Here is a 23,109-nt window from a genome sequence, read left to right as displayed (position 1 = left end):
CGATTGAAATTTTTTCCTTTTCTACTTTCTCAATTCCAATGCCACAATTTCTGTGGATTTGCAACTTCTCTACTCTATGTGATGTCCACATGACAATAGGCATGATGCTAAAATTTTTCAAAGCACATTATCAGCTTAAACTCAGCATAGCGTAATCCGAGCTTTGCTTTAAGCACACTAAACGAAGAGAACACAATCAGAATAGAAACCTGTTGTTTACCTGTACCTTCAATGTCTCCCCTTGCAGGGAGCTGTCACTATCATCATGATCATCAGGTTTGATTAGGATTGTGTTACTGAGAAGATGATTCTGTACTGCCATCAAATAACGTAGACAAGGTGATGCAACCTGCCAAGGAAGAGTTGGATAAGGCAGAAAAGTGAGAGAGTGTGGGGGGGAGGGGCAAAAGAGAACAAATGTAAATATTATACATTAACTTTAATTATAATCATGTAAAATGCAGGACATAGCAAATAATTAAATATATAAAAACAATTTCTCAACATAATTGTTTCAAGTTTTTCCAGAGGTGTCATACTTTTTCTCACCCAAATTCCTGTAATCAATGAGACTGACTGGCACATAAAACTTACCAGAGATTGGAAGTACATACCATCATGTGAATTATCATTTTTTCAATTAAAGAAAACTTTATAAGCTGATGATGAGTTCTTCCTACGAGAGTTTAACCACTATTGCAGTTGAAACTGTCACAGCCATAAAGTCAAGCAACCAAATATTGTTAACTGGATTAAAGATCACCCTGCACAATCATAGCCATTACTGAACCAAGAGATTTCGGAACCTACTTTTGCATTACATTTTTATGCACTGCTACAAATTCCCCTCAAATGGAGCTTTAGTATTACATGACTATGATGATACTAAAGGCTATCAAAGGGACCATAATCACAATAGATAAATCATTTGATTGGTTTACTAACACTCAAAAGACAAGCTCAAATCACAAAAAGGCAGCTGAGAACTTCAGCTGTCAAATTAATATTCTGGTATCAGTAGTGATGACCATGAAGTTCCTAAATCATTATAAACCCCATCTGGCTCACTAATGTTCTGTGAGGAAAGAAATAACATCAGACACGCATCAACACAGTTGCCTATAGAATCATTGTAACAATGTTAAATCTAAATTGCCTGCTTCAGCTGTTTACATCAAAGTAATTCTAAGCACCACAGGTATAAAAACAGACTGACCAAATGGCATTAACAAGGCGATCAGACGCAAGTAAGGAAAAAGCCAAGCCAGCATAGTTAACCCTTTAGATTTCCCCACACAAAACAAGGAAAGATCTAATGATAAACAACAACAGTTTAAGTTATACTCAAAAATATAACAAATAGCCAATATCCCTGACTTACTGCCAAGTCATACACATTAGAGGTAACAGACATAGGGGTTTAAAGTCAGGAAGGATAATGCCCAACATTGACATGATTTTGTGAATTTTATAGCAACAGATTACATAGAGGCAAGGAAACTTACTGCACTTGGATGTAGCACTGAGGGTAGCAAGGTACAGAATGGACTCAAAATGGGAGATCAAAACGTCCTCATCAGGATTCCCTTGGGACAACCACCAGTGACTAACCCGACAGAAACCTGGAGGACATAGGATAACAGAACAGTGGTGCAGCTGGTGGAGCCGCTGTCCCATAAGTCCAGCAATGCAGGTTCAATCTGATATCCAGACCGCTTGGAATAGAAATTTTTTAAAAAAGATGCAGATGCTGGAAATGTAAAGAAAAAATAGAAAATGCTGGCAATACTCAGGTCAGGCCATATCAGTGGGAAGAAAAACACCGTTAATGCTTCAGTTCAAAATCCCTTCAGAAGTTTTAATATTTCAATTACAGAACATTTTAAACTTCGTAATTGCACATGCCTCTGTCAACAAACAAGTCTCCCTGTGACAGTCCCTTGGAACTGACGGTGATTTACTTCCACAGCAGATCTGTTAAATTCTGAGAAAGGTAGAAGTGATTTGCAAATTCTGCTGCCAGCTTGGAAGGTGGTGCATGCCTTAAAGCACAAGTAATATTAAGCCGCACAAATACTAGCCAAAGAGAAACCAACAGTTTCCCAATGATCTCCAAAGGCATTAGCATTATAAGTTTCATGTCACTAAAATCGTGGGAGTTATAATGACCAAAAAGGTTTTTGATGCAAAAACTGATATCACAAGTCAAAAGTGGAGAATCCTAAGCTAATCTTTACCTTCCAGTTCCCTAAAGTCTCTGCCTCATCTACTAACTGGAAATTAGGAATGTATCAAAATGTTCTTCAATGGCTGCACAGGTGTAACTTCAACATTCACTACTGATCAAAACCATCCAGATCAAATCAGATTCCATGAGTCAAATACTGTAATTTAAACACTTGAGAGTCCTCATCAGAATATTATGCCCATCTATCAAAGGTACTACAACAGCTTATCAAAGCTTCCTTGTCCCAAATCTGCATATAAAGAACGATGGCAGCTGTATTCCAGAAAGTTTGACACCCAAGTTGTACAGTTTGCTGAATTGTAAACATAATGCCTGTCCTTTCTTGCTGGGTCTAAACACCAGAGCTCCTAACTCAACAGCACTGCAGTAGTACTTTCAGCTCATAGGCAGCAGTGAATCAAAGTGGCAGCTCACCCTCAATGTATATTGGCCTTGCCTGTGGTGCCCTGACCCTGTAAAATGAATCAAAAAGCAACTCTAAATTAACATCAGCTAATCAGCTGAGCGATGCTGTAGAGCTGCTCTGCTGACTAATTGTACATCAAAGCATCTGATCTTTAAGAATCTTCACAAAATATATTGAGTAATCAGTTTAGCAGAAGTTACAGATCTTATAGAAGTGGAAGTTACAGATCTTATAGAAGCAGAAACCTTATATTGCATAACCTCAAACAATTCCTACAATAAAACATCAGTTAGCAGAGACAATATTATGTTTACATTTGTTTACTCACCGGCACTGTTGCAAGGAGCCTGATGAATTCTTCTTTGGAAACCGTTTGACACTTTGTGATAAGGACACAGGAGTCTTGCACCACAATCTTCAGAATATAGTGAAGTAATTCATCATTCAGCCTGAAAAAGTGGGAACCAGAAAAGAGAAAAGACATTGCAACATAAATTCAGTAACAGGGATAAGGAAATATAACCTGCAAATTCTTTTGATCAAACATACAAAACCTCTTCTAATTTCCACACAGAATTGATTTCAGTGGTATTTTAACGTTTTGAGATGTTTTAATGAATGAATCTTTCACAGTGCCTTCAGTCATCAATGAATTTCCTTACACCATTAAGTCAAATTTTTTAAAAAAATGACAGACCTCATTAAATATCAAGATTACTTAATAAGTTTTAACTAGTTAATTTAATTCAATATTTCTTTTAAATTTGCAATCTTGTCCCTCCCCCAAATAGTTATCATGACTGTGAAACTCAATAGTGTAGCACAGTTGGAGCATAAAATTCTCGGAATGTTATTGGCATTACAAAAATAAGCATTTAGATTCAGGTATAGACCACCTGATTCCTCGAGTTTGCCTTCATATTCATTCCTTTCTGCTGAATGCTAAGATTCAGTTTTTACCTACTTGCAAGCCAGAGGGAACCTACTTTCCTGCTCTAGCTTCTAGAAGATGACAAGAACATGCTGAACGCCTAGAAGATGACAAAAAGTTGCTGAGGCACTGGTGCAGCAAAACCGTTTGAATCAGTAAAACAAATGATATGGCGTACCTGTAATGATCATCATCCTCGCTTCCAAATCGGTTGTTCTGGAGCTGCTCAGCTAGATTAATCAGGATAATATCTCGCAATTGACAAAGGCCACTGTTTCTCTCTCCTGCAACAATTAACCAAGATCAACTATTTCAAATAAATAAAAACACATAATTGTTACTACCAGTTTCCACCAGTTCGAGTCACAAGATTTTTTAAACCAAGTTCTCATAAAAAACTTCAAAACTTAACCAAGGCCAGAAAAGTCAGTGAACTTTTTAAAATGGTACCTTCCATTTCTTCTGTTTCATGATATGCTTTAGGAAAAATATCTTCCGATTCCTTTCACTAACAATATCTTTTCAAGTTCTTGTTATTAAAGTGATAGAGTTTTCTACACAAATTAAGAGTGCAAAGTTTTGGAGGAAGTGTGTTAGCGTGGATTGAACAATGGCCCTCACAAAGAAAACAGAAGATGGGCCTCAGGCCAAAACATGGACAGTTTACACATTTCCATTGATGCTGCCTGACCTGCTGAGTTCCTCAAGCATTTTGGATTTCCAGCATCTGCAGACTTCCTCGTGTTAAGAAGGTTAGAATAATTAGGTCCTTAACAAGCTGGAAGGATGTAGATAGTGAAGTACCTCAAGGTATCAGTCCTTGGTCCTCAGTTGCCTGCATTAATGACTTTGAGAGAGAATGAAATGCAAGGTTTCAAAGTTTTTCAAAGTGGAAGAGGATGCATGATGAGGACTTGTGGGGGAAACTAACTAGAGACTGATTGATTGGAGTTTAATGTAGGGAAGTATGAGGTCATCCACTTCAGTAACAGGAATCACTAAGACTTAGCAGGCAGGCTCAACAAGTAGTAAAGGAGGCAAACTGTTTTTTGGCCTTTACTGCAAAGGACATTGGTGAGGCCATACCTGGAATACGGATTCTTTTACCAAGAGCAGAAAATACTAGCAATCCTATGTTGTAAGGGAATGGGGCGGTTGTCTTCTTAGAAAACAACCCCTAACTCGAAGCTAAACAATCTGCTCATACATCAATAAAGTAAATTAGATAATGCGCTTGTAGTTATTTACCATTTCTCATATCAATGCTGTAAGAGTGAATTTTATTCCATTTCTCAAATGTTTGAGCAGCGATTTGTGAATTTTGTATGGGTAAATATCCATTCGCTAAATGCCTGCCATACAAGAGTTACCTGTAGCAACACTGAATATAGTCCAAAGGAAATTCACCAAGGTAAACCTTGGTGGAAAATGCTGTCTTTAGAAAGGCTAGACAGTTTGGGGTAACTAGTAATCTACTGGAAGAACGTAGCATGTTGAGCAACATCTGTGTGTTGGTGAGGGAGGGGTGAACAAAAATTGTTGATGTTCAGAATTGAAACACTGTATCAGGTCTGAATGAAAAGGAGAGATAGCCAGTATAAGGAAAAGGGGAGTGTTAAGACAGAAGCCAGAGATGATTAGTGGATGGAAAGTCAAAGTTCAAAGAAAATGTATATTAAAGTACATATATGTCACCATAAACAACCATGAGATTCATTTTTTTTTGGGCATTCACAATACAAGAATCAACAGAATCAATGAAGGGCTGCTCTCAAAAGGATGGATAGCAACCAATGTGCAAAAGTCAACAAACTACAGATACAAAATGATAAATAAAAATAAAATAATAATAATAAATAAGCAATAAATATCTAGAAAATGAGTTGCAGAGTTCTTGACAATGAGTCCAAAGGTTGTGGGATAGTTCAGTGATGGGCTGAATGAAGTTGAGTGAAGTTATCACCTCTGGTTGACGTTGAGAGGTAATAGCGATTCCTAAAACTGGTGGTGTGGCTCCTGTACTTTCTTCCTGAGAAGAGAGCATGGCCTGGCTGGTGGGGGGCCTTGATGATTGATGCTCCTTTCCTGTGACAGTGCTCCGTGTAGGTGTGCTATATGGTGGGGAGGGGCTTTAACTATGATGGACTGAGTTGTATCCACTACTTTTTATAGGGTTTTCCATTCAAAGGCATTAGTGTTTCCATAGCAGGCCATGATGCAATCAGTCAGTATACCCTCCACTGCATATCAGAATCAGAATCAGGTTTATTACCACCAGCATGTGACGTGAAATTTGTTAACTTAGCAGCAGATCAATGCAATATACATAATCTAGCAGACAGAGAGAGAAAAAATAATAAATAAAATAAAACATAATAAACAAATCAATTATGTATATTGAATAGATTGTTTAAAAATGTGCAAAAACAGAAATACTGTATATTTTTTTAAAAAAGTGAGGTAGTGTCCAAAGCTTCAATGTCCATTTTGGAATCAGATGGCAGAGGGGAAGAAGCTGTTACTGAATCGCTGAGTGTGTGCCCTCAGGCTGCTGTATCTCCTACCTGATAGTAACAGTGAGAAAAGGGCATGCCCTGGATGCTGGAGGTCCTTAATAATGGACCTTTCTGAGACACCGCTTCCTAAAGATGTCCTGGTTACTTTGTTGGCTAGTGCCCAGGATGAGCTGACTAGATTTACAACCTTCTGCAGCTTCTTTCGGTCCTGTGCAGTAGCCCCTTCATACCAGACAGTGATGCAGCCTGTCAGAATGCTCTCCAGAGTACAACTACAGAAGTTTTTATGTACATCTGTTGACATGCCAAATCTCTTCAAACTCCTAATAAAGTACAGCTACTGTCTTGCTTTCTTTATGACTACACCAATATGTTGGGACCAGGTTAGATCCTCAGAGATCTTGATGCCCAGGAACTTGAAGCTGCTCACTCTCTCCATTTCTGATCCCTCAATAAGGATTGGTATGTATTCCTTCTTCTTACCCTTCCTGAAGTCCACAATCAGCTCTTTTGTCTTACTGACGTTGAGTGCCAGGTTGTTGCTGCGGCACTATTACAATAGTTAGCATATCTCACTCCTGTACGCCCTCTTGTCACCACCTGAGATTCTACCAACAATGGCTGTATTGTCAGCAAATTTGTAGATGGTATTTGAGCTATGCCTAGCCACACCATCTACAATCTTGCTGATGATACAACCATTGTTGGTTGTATCTATGCAAGTTTGTCAAAGTTTTAGATGGCATGCCAAATCTTCACAAACTTCTAAGAAAGTGAGATGCGCTACCATGCTTTCTTCGTAATTGTACTAATGTGCTGGACCCCAGGACAAATCCCTGAAAAGATAACACTGAGGAATTTAAAGTTGATAACCCTCACCACCACTGAAGTTAATAATCAGCTCCTTGATCATGCTGACATTAAGTGAAAGGCTGTTGTGGCACTACTCAGCCTGATTTTCAAACTCCTTCGTCACCAACCCTGAATTGGTCAACGACAGAGGAGTCGTCAGCAAACAAATGTGGCATGGGAGCTGTGCGAAGCCTCACAGTCATAAGTATAAAGTGAGTAGAGCGGGGGCTAAGCACACAGCCTTGTTGTGCACCCGTGCTAATGGAGATTGTGGAGGAGACGTAGTCAATCTGAACTGACTGGGATCTGCAAGTGAGGAAATCAAGGATCCCGTTGCACAAGGAGTCTACTGATTAATTTTGAGGGGTTGATAGTATTGAAAGACGAGCTGTAGTCAATAAGGAGCATACGGATCTATGCATCTTCACCGTGCAGATGTCCCAGAGTTGAGTGAAAAACCAATGAAGTGGCATCTGCTGTTGACTTGTTATGACAGTAGGCAAATTGGAGTGGATCCAAGTCGCTTTTCATGCAGGAGTTGATACGTTTCATCACCAGCCTCTCGAGCACTTCATCTAGTGGACTAAATGCTACTAGACGATGGTCATCGAGGCAGGTTACCACATTCTTCTTAGGCACTGGTTTAACTGAAGCTTGACTGAAGCAGGTGGGTACCTCAGATAGCCAAAGTGAGAAATTAAATACATTAGTAAACACTCCAGGCAGTTGATCAGCACAGGTCTTTAGTACTCGACCAGGTACCCCATCTGGGCTGGATGCTTTCCGTGGGTTCACCTTCATGAAATATACTCTCACATCTGCCTCAGAGACTGAAATCACAGGGTCACTGGGAGCTGTGGGAGTCAGTGAAGCTGCCTTCACGTTTTAACAGGCAAAGCGAGCACAAGAGGGAATGAGCTCAACTGAGAGCGAAACCCTTGTTGTCACATATGTCATTTTGTAATCAAGGTAAAGGAGGGATGGAGTTGGAAGATACAGGCAGATGGGTGATGGGTGGAGGCAGAGTAAAATGGATGAACAATGGGAGCAAGTCTGGGTCTGTCTTGGCTAGAGGTTAGAAAAATGAGGGGTGACTGTCAAACACAAGATCCAAAGGGGATTTTACAGAATAAATATTCCAGTGGGAAAGACACATACAAGGAGACATAGCTACAAAGTAAGAGACTGACCATTTAAAACATAGTAATATTGTCTCTTAGAGGGGGATGAAGCTCTGGAATTCTTTGAGCTCAAGCCTGGTGGAGATCAACCTTCAAATATATTTAAAGAGGGGGTAAATATCTTGAAGATCAAAGAATTGAAGGGAACTGGCAGGGGAGTTGAAATCAGTATAAATCAGCCATGATTATACCAAATTGTGGGGTAGTCTAAGAGCCTACTGCCTACTAATGTTCCTATTCCTTTGTATTTTTGTTTTCTTCACTATCCTAAGCACGAATAGCTATTGACTCTTCATATATTCTTTTCCAACCCTATGATCAAGAGTCTCATAAAAAGCACATCCTCCCATGAAACGCCTGAGAAAACCACTGAGATAGTAAAGTCATGGTTATGCTTGTTCTCTGTAAGAAAAAAAATCAAACTTTTTTTCCAATGCCATTAAACTTAAAAGGATTCAAAAATATTGAAGATTGTGAATCAACTGAAAACATTTATCTACAGTTGTGTATTTAGTTAATTAAAACTATCAACAATCTTTATGGAAAATGCTGAAAAATTAGGTGATTGGGTGGCTTCTATGGAGAGAAATATTTCAGATGAGATCAATGATTTTTCAGACCTATAATATTAGAGTCAGGAACTGTTGACCATTAGCTTACATGTCTGAGACACTCCACCCACCCCCAGCCCCACCCAGCTAACAGCAAACACTTGATTTCCATAACTATGTATTGCAATGCTTTTAAGTACAGAATAAGGTGAAACCATTCCATAGTGGCAACTGTATCTGACCCACTGTAGTCCCCTGACAACATGTGCTGTGGGACTACATACACTATTACATCAGACCTCTCAAATTAACATCAACCACAGCTACCAGATCAAGCCAAGTCCCATAATAGTGACACTGACCTTCATTAAAGAGATAAGTGAAGATAAGTATTCCCTACATACACATATATGACACAGTATTTTACTTGTGCTTACGTGCATTTACAGTACATTTAATGCATTTTTTTCAACGATTCTAAGTAATCATGAAAATTATTTGGAAACAGTCAATAGCATGCATCATAGGGTTATGGAACTAGCTTGTGTGATGAACTGGGGAGTGGGAGTGGGATGTGGTGTGTTAGTTTGAAGTACAAAACACCAACTATTTCTGCACAGATGCCTCCTGAGGAATTGACTCCTTTGATTATTTTCTAATTGCAATTTAGACATTCCCCATCGACAGTACTTTCCTTTAATTACGTTTATTCTCACTTTTTGTGGTCATTACAGGAACTGTTTTTACAGAACCTGAGCTTGGGTTTAACATGTTCTGCAAGCAGATTTCTCAGTGTAAATGGTCAGGTACTCCATTAAGTTCAGGGTTCACTGCTATGTTAGTACAGGAACACTGACCTTGCTGGTAGTCTACAAAATACCAGCAATTCCACAGCATTTCCATTCAAATTCTGACCCCCAAAAATCAATGTTATTACTGAAAAATCAATATTAATAAGCTCAGGGAAAGAAAACGACCAAATGAATCAAGGTCATGCTTACAGTGAACAGAGGTTATTAAGTCTTCCTGAGCTGCTCTAGCAGCTAAGCCGTAGGGACGGGAAAATGAAAATGTATAAGTTTAGAAAAACTGTAAGAAATGTTGGGACTTTACTTTCTATTATATCATATAAGCAATTGATAAGTGCTTCACCATTAATGTACTTACCCTCAGCTAGTACAAGTTTCAGAAGATTATTCAGTTCCAGCTCTCCAAGATACAATGTGTGAAGTCCAGAGCTGCAGGTAAGAAGGTTACATTTAGCTCAGCGATAGCCTTTTGCTTATGATGGATTCAGGTCACTTGCCAGAGACGTGAACACAAAAGAAAGCTTAAATTTCTAGTGCAGTATTGAGTACAGTGTTATCAGAGGCCTTGTCTTTCAGATGAGACACTCTATGAAAGCACTTGTCCAAGCAGATGGACAAGAATGCTCCTACAGCACTACTTCAGAGCAGCAAAACTCTCCCTGATGATCTGGCTACTATTTATCCCACAACAAATGTCAATAAAATGATATGCATTGCCGATTATCATTTTAAATTGGCATCAGCACCTCTTGCATTGCAACAAGCTGAACACTTCATAAACGCTTCACCAAATGTGGAGAGGTTTGCGGCACAGGGTAATGAAAAGCATTCTAAATACAAGTCTTCTTTTTAGAAAGTTCTTACTATTAAATCTACAATTAATAAACATGTTTGAGTTTATCTATCAAGTTGGATTTGGTTCCACAGGGAAAGGTGGATCTAAACTACATGAAAGTCTTGCTAAATTCCACATAGACACTCTACCTTGCCAATCCTCTTAGTCACCACTTCAAAAAATCTAATTTGTGAGACATAATTTTCCACACACAAAAAGCCATGTTGACTATCCCCGATCAGTCCTTGCCTTTCTAAATCCAAATTAATCCTGTCTCTCGGAATCCCTTCTAATAACTTTCCCACGGATGCAAGACTCACTGACCTATCACTGACCTGGCTCATCCCTGCTGCATTTACTAAAATAACAGGCAAAGCATTATTAGCTATCCTCCAGTTTTCCATGACCTCACATGTGCCTAATAAAATTACAAAAATCTCCGGCAGGGACTCAGAAATCTCCTTTCTTGTTTCCCAGAATACTCAACAAGACAAATGGTCAGGCTCCAGGAATTACCAGTCTTCATGCATTTCTGGACTTCAGACACTTCCTCCTTCACAAAGTTGATATGCTTCAGAATATCACTGTTCCCTCCCTGATCTCAATGTCCTTCTCTATATGACTTTGTCTTTCCTGACCTGATACGCAATATCCATCTATCAGAACAGACTGGTCCTGAACTCTTCTTGGTCTCAAAAGCCTGGTGACTGAAGTGAATTTGTTAAAGCAGCACTGGTTTCAAAAATTATTATGTTCTTGTAAAGCTAAATACATTATTTTGTCTCTTGGATCAGCCACCATCCTAAGTAAGTGATGTAACAGAACACCATTATAAAATATAATTAAAAAAATTAACTATACCTAATGATAACACAAATATTAAACAGTAATTGGAAGGACTGAAAAGGACCATCTAACTTGTTTCAGGAACCATCTTAACATGCCCTTTGCCACACCAATTATTAATGTATTTTTAGAATGGAAATAAATTGCCAAAAATACTTTGCCAAATAAGAGTCTACAAAGAAAAAGCTACTGCAAGTCGTCACAGGCATCCCATTAACATCATTATCTTACTGTTTTCTGCCCAGTAAAAAAAAAGTCAAATATCAGTTAGAATAAAATTTTCCTAATAAAATAACATTCAAATTATTTTAGATGTTTGGATTAAATACTAGAGTCCCAAAAGCACACAAGGAAATGATATTTATGAGATAACTTTTTCCTCACTGGGATCAGCAAGAAAACACTAGAAGCATATACAGTAATTCACCTATATATTTTAAAATATATACTTTTGGTTTATTTATAGGACATGTATGAGTAAGTCTAAGCTGCTCACCTAATGAAGACAGAAGACAATAGACAATAGGTGCAGAAGTAGACCATTCGGCCCTTCGAGCCTGCACCGCCATTCTGAGATCATGGCTGATCATCTGCTATCAATACCCGGTTCCTGCCTTGTCCCCATATCCCTTGATTCCCCTATCCATAAGATACCTATCTAGCTCCTTCTTGAAAGCATCCAGAGAATTGGCCTCCACTACCTTCCGAGGCATTCCAGACCCCCACAACTCTCTGGGAGAAGAAGTTTTTCCTTAACTCTGTCCTAAATGACCTACCCCTTATTCTCAAACCATGCCCTCTGGTCCTGGACTCTCCCAGCATCTGGAACATATTTCCTGCCTCTATCTTGTCCAATCCCTTAATAATCTTATATGTTGCAATCAGATCCCCTCTCAATCTCAATTCCAGCGTGTACAAGCCCAGTCTCTCTAACCTCTCTGCGTAAGACAGTCCAGACATCCCAGGAATTAACCTCGTGAATCTACGCTGCACTTCCTCTACAGCCAGGATGTCCTTCCTTAACCCTGGAGACCAAAACTGTACACAATACTCCAGGTGTGGTCTCACCAGGGCTCTGTACAAATGCAAGAGGATTTCCTTGCTCTTGTACTCAATTCCCTTTGTAATAAAGGCCAACATTCCATTAGCCTTCTTCACTGCCTGCTGCACTTGCTCATTCACCTTCAGTGACTGATGAACAAGGACTCCGAGATCTCTTTGTATTTCTCCCTTACCTAACTCTACACCGTTCAGATAATCTGCCTTCCTGTTCTTACTCCCGAAGTGGATAACCTCACACTTATTCACATTAAACGCCATCTGCCAAGTATCTGCCCACTCACTCAGCCTATCCAAGTCACCCTGAATTCTCCTAACATCCTCATCACATGTCACACTGCCACCCAGCTTAGTATCATCAGCAAACTTGCTGATGTTATTCTCAATGCCTTCATCTAAATTGTTGATTTAGTTGATTTACAGTCTTTCAAAACTTGAAGGCATTGTTTCACATTCAGTCATGCTCTAAGTATACAACCCCACAGTATGTCATGGACACTTTCAAAGTTATCTAATGCACTATGAAAACTGGCAGACCTCCAGAGTCTCACACCCTCTGTGTAGACTATATTAACAATGTCAGTAGCTCTCATGAAGGGGATACCAAGGGTGGATGAATTTATCATCTTCCTGTTGCACTTTTGAAGTACTGAACAACCTTTTGGAAAGCAGTATTAGTTCTTCCTCCTCAACACAGGAGATACCGATACTATTTTCTTTCTATTCTTCTCTGCACCTTCCATGAAAATAGTGCCAAATAAACATCATTTTTATAGAACCCTCATCATGTAAAGCAATTTTCAATTGGGTTTAAAAATTATTCCTTGGATAATCTTAGAGACTTTCAAAGACTGTCATTCATTCCACTTGTCGAAATGATTATCCTGATCTTACGTGTCTCATTTATAATGAGATTCAAACTGCTTTATCTTGGCATTACCAACAATAACACCTTTGGATCTCAATATTTCAATACCATTAATCAAGCAGATTTCAAAAATGATTCAGATCTCTCATAAATCATATTTAACATCAAAGAGACCCAAATCATAAAATAATGTGAGTAGATATCATGCAGTACTCACTTACCTAATAGCAAGGCAAACTTCCCTTTGAATCTCTTCACCAATTTCATCAACCGGAGTCTTTAAAAGTTGCCAGAGTAGTAACTCAGATCGATGTACAATCTCACGGTTTCTCTCTGTTTGCGGGTTGAAGAAAAATTTGAATATTACCTATAAACAAAAAACATGAAGTACCATTATAAATTATGTTTGCCTACTATTTGTTCTTAATCTGCCACAGCACAAGTCCTTTCAAATTGTTTGAAATACAGATAAAAGACAATTTAGTATTACAACCCAAGAAACTGCACTATTCCTCTTTGGTAAACCCTCAAGCAATATACTGAAAAATGCTGGAAAACTTAATAAAAACTACTAGAAATACTTACACGGGATGACTAGAAGTTATGGAGTGCAAAAAATGACTTGCATCAGGGTAGTTATTGGTTTATTATTGTCACATTTACAGAGGAATAGTGAAAAGCTATGACTGGGATACTATTCATTGCACAGTACAATGAAGTAGTACAAGGTAAAAACCAAAAACAAGTAGAATAAAGTCTAACAGCTACAGAGAAAATGCAGTGTAGGTAGATAGTAAGGTGCAAATGTATAAAGAGGTAAATTTTGAGGTTAAGAATCCATCTTATCATACTGGGGGACCTTTCAATAGTCTTTTTTAACATCTGAAACTTGTAGTGTGGGAGCCAAGGCTACTGTACTTCCTACCAATGGTAGGAGCTGCTCTTGAGCCTGGTGGTATATGCTTTTAGGCTTTTGTATCTTCTGCCCAATGGGAAAAGGGAGGAGAGAAAATGTCTGTGTTGGCTGGGGTCTTTGATTATGCTGGCTACTTTACTGAGACAGCGCAAAGTACAGAGTCCACAGAGGGGAGGTTTTTCCCCCATAAGGTACAGAGCTGTGTCCACAATATCTGCAAATTCTCGTGGCTGTGGGCAAAACAGTTGTCATACAAAGTTGTGATGTATCCAGATTGGATTATTTCTTTGGTTCATCAATATCAGAACTATTAAATATTTTTCCAAGACAGTAACTATTAATTATCATTCCTTAAAATATTAATTTTTTATCTCTCAACATATGCTGTTTGACCTGTTCCATACTTCCAGTATTTCCTACTTTCATTTATCTGGACATCTGGAATTTTAAAGCAGGTTTATGCTCTGATGCTCAAAGCCAATCAGGAGTAGAAAGGCTTCCTGGAGAGGTGGCAGCACAAGGCTGAGCAATGGGGTGAGGGAAAAACAAGTTTGGGTTTAAGGAAAACTGCTGGTCAAAGGAACCAACTGGGGACAGCAGGCCTGTGAATTCTTCCAGCATCGGACTTATTTCTGCATTTGAAAGGCATTATTATATTCTGGATGTGGAGGTAAGTAAATAAAGGATTAAAGCCATTCCAATTTGAGCAATATTTTGATCAAGTAGGGTACAAATAAAGTAAGGACATCTCACAAACTTTAGCCTCAATTCCTGAAAAAAAAAAACAGAATACTATCATATACTACCTTGAGATTCATTGTTTTGCAGGCACTTACGGGAAATCAAGAAATATAATTTTACGAAAAGCTATACATAAACAGACAGTAAGACAAACATGAAAATAAAAATACTGAAAAATGAGTTGTAAAGAGTCACTGAAAGTGAATCTGTACATCAAAGAATCAGTACAGAGTAGTGGTGAATGATGCTATCCACACTGGTTTAGGAGCCTCATAGATGTAAAATAATAACTGTTCCTGAACCTGAAGGTGTGGGATCTAAGGCTTCTGCTGGCAATACTCCATGTAAATATTCTCAAGGTGGGGAGGACTGTGCCTGTGATAGACTGGGCTGTATCCACCAATTTCTGTAGGCTTTTTCTGTTCCTGTGCATTGGTGTTTCCATATCAGGCCATGATGCAACCAGTTAGGATGCTGTCCACTGTGTATCTATACAAGTCTGTCAAAGTTTCTGGTGACAAATCATATCTACATGATCATCTATGAAAGTACAAGTGCTATTGTGCCTCCTTTGGGATGACACTTGTGCTGGTTTCAAGGACAAATCCACCAATACGTTGATGCCGAGGTATTTAATGCTACTGACCCTCTCCACTTCCATTCCCCTAATGAGGACTGGCTCAAGGACCTTCAGCATCTTCCTCCCATAGTTGATAATCGGCTCTTTGGTTTCGTTGACAATGAAATCTTTGATAATAAATTTACTTTGAAATTTGAATTTAATTCTGACTAGCTTTGATAGGAACCACACAATCAAAAACATGTGATGGCATGACTAATGGAAAGACAGTTTAAGTCTACTTTTTAAATGCCGAATACTGACCGTGCTCTAGGTCAAAAAAGTGCAAAATATGTCATTTCTCAAATCCACTTGATACAAATATCAGGAAGGTGGTACAGGAGCCTCAGGACTCACACCGCCAGGTTCAGGAATAGTTATTATCTTTCAACCATCAGGCTCTTGAACCAAAGAGGATAACTTCACTCATCTTCACTTGCCCCATCATTGAAATGTTCCCACAACCTAAGGACTCGATTTCAAGTATTCTTCATCTCACGTTCTCACTATTTATCGCTCATTTATTTTTTTCCTTTTATATTTGCACAATGTCTTTTACACGCTGGTTGAACGCTCAAGTTGGCACAGTCTTTCATCAATTCTTTTATGATTATTATTATATTATGGATTTATTGAGTATGCTCACAAGGTGAATCTCAGGGTTATATATGATATCATATGTACTTTGATAATAAATTTACCTTTAACTTTGAAAATTCCAAGTTTCACACTTGAAAGCAAATCTTTTAACTGAAAACTTCTAATCAAAAATATTGCATTTAAACAAAGAAAGTCAAAATACAAATACCTGAAAAACAACAAGAATACATCGGATAATGCAAGTGTCCCTGTTGGCCATGGCCTTCTCCATGATGTCACAGATACTGCTGAGATGTTGTGCTTCAATTGGATGTTGTTTACCCAGGAAGTTTGATATTGGTAAATTAGCGCTGGCAGTCAATAAATTAAGCTGATGAATGCACATTGCTCCCACATGATGCAGAAGTTGGTTAATGACATCACTGGTTGAAATGGATCCATCTGAAGCATATAACATAGATAACAAGAATAAAAGCAAAGAAAACCTCCACTTCAAACACAAATTAGGTACAAATACACAATTATACCAATAGCTTTGCATCAACTAATGAGTAGAAATATTCATTCAGAAATTATAAATCAGCAATTGTTGATAAAGTGCTACAAAACTTCATCTAGGGCATTGAGCAAAAAAAGTTGGGAGATCATAGTACAGGAGGACAGGTCGCTGTTGAGGCTGCAGATGAAGTACTGTTTTCAGTTCTGGTCACTCCACTATAGGAAAGATGTAATTACACTGGGAAAAATGCCCAGAAAAGAGTTACAAGGATGTTCCCAGTACTTGAGGGACTGAGTTATGGGGAGAGGCTGGACAGTTAGGACTCTATTCCTTAGAGCACAGTAGACTGAGAGGTGATCTTATGGTGGCATCTGTTAGTCTCATGAGACCATGGATCTGTGCCTGGAATGGCTTCCAGGGTGCAGGCCTGGGCAAGGTTGTATGGAAGACCAGCAGTTGCCCAAGCAGCAAGTCTCCCCTCTCCACAACACCAATGTGGTCCAAGGGAAGGGCAAGGACCGATACAGCTTAGCACCAGTGTCGCCGCAGGAGTTGCCAGAACAAAGTTGAAGGCAACGTCCGACTGCCTTAGGGACTGTCCGACTGTCCGGATTTGGCCTCAGGGTTTACTCCCAAAGCCTTTGCCATGAGTGGGTATGGCTGCAAGGCAGCAGAGGTTTGAAATCAGAGTTTTCCCTGTCTTAGATGGACTGCCTTCCCAGGCTGACGAGCTCCGTCTACCCGAAGCACTGGTTTTAAGGTGCCATGACCCGCCTTCGCCCCTTCTCCTGTCAGTAGAATCAGTTCCACCAGGCTTAGAGACTAAGCCACACAAGAAGGCCAGGAGTTGGACTTGTTTGTCAGAGGCTATTTGAGGCACATGCCGTGAGGAGCATTTTTAGGCAGTGGGAACTTGTCCCCACTACCACTCCTTGGCTCAGTGATCTTGTAGAGGTGTAAAAAATCATGAAGGACATAGATAGGGTGAATGCAGTCAACCGTTCCAAGATCAACCCCAGAGTTGAAAAATCAAGAACTAGAGGGCACAGGTTTAAGGTTAAAATGGAAAGACTTGAGCGGAAATTGAGGGGCAATGCTTTAACAGAAAGGGTGGTATATGTGGAATCAGCTGCCAGAGGAAGTGGTTGAGACAAGTACAAGAGCAACTTGAAAAAGATGCCATGGTAGTGTAGCGCTGCAGCTTGGGGTGTTCCAGAGTTTGGATTTCAATTCCTGCACTGTCTGTAATGGAGTTTGCACATTCTTCCCATGAGTGCATTGGTTTCCTCCCACAATCCCAAAGATGTACCAATTAGTAGGTTAACTGGTCATTGTAAACTGTCCTGTGATTAGGGTAGTGTTAAATAGGTGGGTTGCTAGGTGGTGCAGCTCATTGAGAGGTCCTTAATGAATTGTTTGCTTCAGTGCTCTCCAGGGAGAGGGAACGATGATTGTGAAGTCAGTGTAGAAGAGGCTAATGAGCCGGAGCATGTTGAAGGTTAAGAAAGAGGTAGCAGAGCTCTTGAACAATGCTAGGACAAGCAAGTCCCCAGGGCCAGACAGATATACCCCAGGTGATTACCAGAAGCGAGCAGTGTTCTTTGCATTCTTCCTGGCCACAGGAGTGGTACCAGAGGACTAGAGATGGTAAATGTTCTGTTGTTAAAGAAAGGAAGTAGGGATAACCATTGAGTCTTGTCAGTGGAGGATAAACAATTGGAGAGGTTTCTTAGTGACAGGAATTACAAGCATTGGGAGAAGCATAGTCATATTAGGGATAGTCAGAATGACTTTCTGACAATTAATTTCCCTCTGTAGGTGCTGCTTGACTGAATGAGTTCCTCTAGTATTTTGTGTGCATTGCTCCAGATTTTCAGCATCTGCAGTATCACATCTCCATAGCATACGGCTTCCTTGGTATCAAGGTTAACATATTATTGCTTGGTTTCTTAACATTCTGATGAAGAGAAGTGAATTGAAAAGGTTCATGACCCACATCTGCACCAATGACACAAAGAAACAGAGTGAAGCTTGCAAGGAAGTCATTAAAAAGCGGGACTTCAAAGTGGAAGGAATGATTAAGAATGTAGCCTACACAGTAAATAAAGAAAAATAGTAACATCTCAGGAGAACTTTTTTTTGATGAGTTAGCTTCCTCCCCAAAAAAAGGAACCAGGTTTGGTTATGGGAAATAAGTGACAAGGAGAGAAAATGAAAGGACAAAGATCTTAGCATTAAACAGCTTCATTTCGCTACATACAGAATAAAGAGCAATCTATGCTAACAATTTTCTCTGTCAACCACATCTTAGTTCACCTACATACAGGCAGTCCCCAGGTTACACACGAGTTACGTTCCTGAGTCCATCTTTAAGTCCGATTTGTGCATAAGTCGGAATGAGTACATCGGTATTATTTAGCGTCAGTTCGTCAAACATTTGTCTTAGTATATAGTATATATTTGACCTTTCTATGCATATAAAACACTTAAGAAACATATGTATTCCAATAATTAAACCACTGCATTGCTTAGTAATAACTAGCTTTAATTGGGGCAGGGCCTTTCACATGCTCCATTATTCTCACTTTATCCGTTATCCTTTAAAATTGTTCCGATCGTTGACCGCCTGTAGCCTAATGGCTTTCCAACGACCGATGGTGTTTCACCTCTTTCCAAACGCTTTATTATTTCCACTTTATTTTCAATCGCGATCGCTTCCCATCAATGGAACAGGAACACTGTGAGCAGTGGGTCCCTAGCTCCGCCGGGTCCTAAGGACCACCACACAGAATTCCCCAGGTGCTAAACTGCACCGCACTGAGACAGGTTAAATGGGACAAGTGGGGGCTGTGCTGGGTTTGGGTATTTGATCCTCCACAATATTCCGCGTGGGAATTTAAACTGGAGGTGGCAGTGTTTTTTTTTTACAAGGTCAAGTTGCGAGCTCATTATCAACCCGGCACGGATGGTACGGGAGTCACTGGATCGAACTTGGGAACCCCGGCGCTGATCTCACTGCGCCACCAGCTGGCCGGAATGGGGGGTGGGGGGGGGGGGGGCTTGGGTCAGGGTGAATCTTACTAAGAAAAGTTTAAGCCAAATACAAAGTTAAACACTCAACACAGTGTCAACGGCAATGATTTAAAATGGCGGACTGCATCACAATCTGACTTAAAATGGTGGACGGCGTCACAATCTGACTTAAAATGGCGGATGGCATTCTCCTTCCTTGGTTCGTAAGTATGAATTGTCTGTAAGTCCAACGTTCATAACTCGGGAACTACCTGTAATGTATCTAGATTCTTTATGCATTCTGTTTGCATCTTTCTTAAGGCTACCTTCGTATCAGCAGTAAATTCAGATATAGCCTTCTGAGTCACTTTATTTAAATCACTGATATAAATTCAATAGTTGAGATAAGTAATAATCCTCATGATAACCTGTTATAGCTTATTACAGGTTACAGTGTTTGTCAACTAAAGTTCATATATAACTCTAAATCCCTCTGAGTCTGTATTTTACACATCATCCATTTGATGCAATTATCACATCACTTTTAAAGGAAACTTCATCTGAATTGTTATAAAAATGTAAGTTACTACTTTATTGAATTCATTTTCGGCACTCCCCTCAATCTGTCTAGATACAATTTTGACAAGTACTTTTCAGAAAGTGAATGCTTGAAGAAACTACAGGAGGGAAGAAAATAACAAAAAAGATCCAAGCATACCACTGAACAAAAATTAAACCAATGACAAGTTAGCACGCAAGTCAAAGGAAGTACAGTTAGTTTTAAGTCCTACAAGTACCAAACTAACCTTGGGGCTCAGGGATGATGTGATTAACACCCAGTCTTTGACACACATGATGGAATGCTTGGTTACCAGGATTACACCATTGATCCATGTAGTCACTCGAACACGTCCAAATCATATTGTTCATAGCATCATAGCAAGCCCCTAGAACAGAAAATAATTATTAAAAAATGAAGTGCTTGAAGCTAAAAATGACTAATATACAGGTTTTATGTATGGGATCTGTGAACACTGATACAAGCCATTGTTCTTGCATTTAATGCTGCTTTTAGAATGTTCTTCTATTTGTTGAATGATATAGTCACATGACAATTCCTGAATCATCTTAATCTGGTAAAGGATGTAAACAGTGGGAAGAGACTGATACATGGTGAACCTCCTGATTCAGGGTTCAAATTTGACAGCCACTTATTAAGTGCCTGGTCATATTTTGATTTATTCTGTACACACACAGTTCATTATTTAAAAGTAATCTTTAAAATGAAAACAGCAACACACACAAAATGCTGGTGGAACACAGCAGGCCAGGCAGCATCTATAGGGAGAAGTGCTGTCGACGTTTCGTGCCGAGACCCCAAGGGTCAAAACGTCGACAGCGCTTCTCCCTATAGATGCTGCCTGGCCTGCTGTGCTCCACCAGCATTCTGTATGTGTTGCTGTTTGAATTTCCAACATCTGCAGATTTCCTCGTGTTTGCTTTTTAAAATTAAAAGATTTTTAACTGATAAATCTATTCTGTGGGAATACACTATCCTTACCCAGTCCTGGAACTAGTGCTCCACGTCCAAGAGAACTACCAGCAGCGTCGATCAGATCCGCCCGGCTACTAAATTGACCATCTGAGATGTTGAACACCACACTAGAGCAAAGAACTACACAGAAAGAAAACAATTTGTGACCTCAGCAATCAGGAAACTATTACAAAGCAAATTACTGCTTGTTGCTTAATGTTTTCATATGACACAGAAGGCAGCTATTCAGCCCATTGGGTCCATGCCAGCTCTCAGCAAAGGTATTACATTAGTCCCATTACCCCTCTCTCATGTCCATCAACTCCCCTTTGACTATTTCACCACTTACCTTCACACAGACGTTCCACTTCCTCTTTATGACGTCTGATTGTACATAGTTACCTCAGTAAATCAAAGACCTCACCCAGCCCTGACTTCTCCCTTCTTCCATCACACAGAAGATATAGAAGCCTGAATGCATGTACCTTCAGGCTCAAGGACAGCTTTTACTTCGCTGTTATAAGACTATGAAATTGTTCCTAGTATAAGATGGACACTTGTCCTCAGAATCAAACTCGTTATGACCTTGTCCCTTAACGTCCATCTGCAGTGCACTTTCTCTGTAACTGTTGTACTTTATCCTGGATTCTGTTACTGTTTTACCTTGAACTAGTTCACTACACTGTGTAATAATTTCAAAATTCAAAGTAAATTTATTATCAAAGTACATATATGTCATCGTATACAACCCTGAGATTTGCTTTCTCATGGGCTTACTCAATAAATCCAAGAGCCATAACAGAATCAATGAAAGACCACACCCAACAGGGCAGATAAACAACCAATGTGAAAAGACAACAAACTGCACATACAAAAGAGAAAAATAATCAATAAATATTCAGAACATGAGATGAGAAGTCCTTGAAAGTGATTCCATAGGTTATGGGAACAGATGGGTGATGGGCAGGTGAAGTTGAATAAAGTTATCCATTCTGGTTCAAGAGCCTGACGGTTGAGGGATAATAACTGTTCCTGAACCTGGCAGTGCTTATCCTGAGGCTCCTGTACCTTCTTCCCGATGGCAGCATCGAGAAGAGAGCATGACCTGGGTGGTGGTGGGGGTGGGGGAGGGTTGCTGATGATGGATGCTGCTTTGCTGCCACAGCATTTCATGTAGATGTGTTCAAATGGAGGAGAGGGCTTTACCCATGATGAACTGGGCCGCATCCACTACTTTTTATAGGATTTTCCATTTAAGGACATTGGTGTTTTGATACCAGGATGTGATGCAGCCAGTCAAAATACTCTCTATGACACATTTATCGAAGCTTGTCAAAGTATTAGAAGTCATGCTGAATCTTCGCAAACTTCTAAGGAAGTAGAAATGCGTTCTTCATAATTGCAATTAGGTGCTGGGCCCTCTGAAATGACAACACCAAGGAACTTAAGGTTGATGTCCCTCTCATCTCTGGTTCCCCGATGAGGACTGGTTCATGGACTTCCAGTCCACTGAACTGTGTGAGCAGCATGCAAAACAAGCTTTTCACCGTACCTCAGCACATGTGACAATGTTAAATCAATTTCATTAATTTTAATCTAACTGCTCACTGAAAAATGCCCCCATAGATCTCTCCTCAAACAGTGATTATTTATTTTCACTTTATTTGACAATCCATGAAAATAAACAGTGTATTTACCATTTTTGAAATAAATATATTATACCGTGTGTCTTTAACTTGCAGACTGAGATCTATCAGCAATATTGATACTCCAGTTAACTGTAACCACTGGCATGAACTTCCTGATCATGCCTCCCACGTCTAAGTGATTCATATATTGTATAAACAACATGGGTCCTAACACCAATCCTGTGGGACACCACTAATAATAAGCATCTAACTATAAATACAACTATCATTTTCTTCCAAGCCAATTTTGGATCCAGTTTGTTAACCTGCCCTGGGTCCCATTGATCCCTACTCTTTGAACCAGGCCCCTCTTATATGGGACATTGTCAAAAGTTCTGAAGTCCACATTAATCATTCCAATTGCACTGCCCCCATCAAAAACTACTATTTCCTCTTTA

General features: G+C 39.5%; 1 protein-coding gene across 6 annotated transcripts in view; it reads right to left on the bottom strand.

The window, feature by feature from the left end:
* LOC140738468 (probable E3 ubiquitin-protein ligase HECTD4) overlaps nt 1–23,109 on the bottom strand; it is a 318,241-nt gene that overhangs the window by 180,232 nt on the left and 114,900 nt on the right. For 4 of the 6 annotated variants that reach the window (XM_073065772.1, XM_073065777.1, XM_073065774.1 and 1 more), the window contains exons 10-17: nt 21,051–21,164; nt 20,296–20,436; nt 16,187–16,419; nt 13,324–13,469; nt 9,853–9,923; nt 3,764–3,869; nt 2,983–3,103; nt 221–349 (exon numbers count right to left, since the gene is read on the bottom strand). In XM_073065772.1, the coding sequence (XP_072921873.1) occupies nt 221–349; nt 2,983–3,103; nt 3,764–3,869; nt 9,853–9,923; nt 13,324–13,469; nt 16,187–16,419; nt 20,296–20,436; nt 21,051–21,164 (1,061 nt within the window). The remainder of the gene's footprint in view (nt 1–220; nt 350–2,982; nt 3,104–3,763; nt 3,870–9,852; nt 9,924–13,323; nt 13,470–16,186; nt 16,420–20,295; nt 20,437–21,050; nt 21,165–23,109) is intronic. The other 2 variants (XM_073065775.1, XM_073065776.1) reach the window with 1 other exon arrangement.

Source organism: Hemitrygon akajei, chromosome 14 (assembly GCF_048418815.1).
Source record: "Hemitrygon akajei chromosome 14, sHemAka1.3, whole genome shotgun sequence".
Taxonomy (NCBI): Eukaryota; Metazoa; Chordata; class Chondrichthyes; order Myliobatiformes; family Dasyatidae; genus Hemitrygon; species Hemitrygon akajei.
This window is presented reverse-complemented; position numbering and strand designations above follow the sequence as displayed.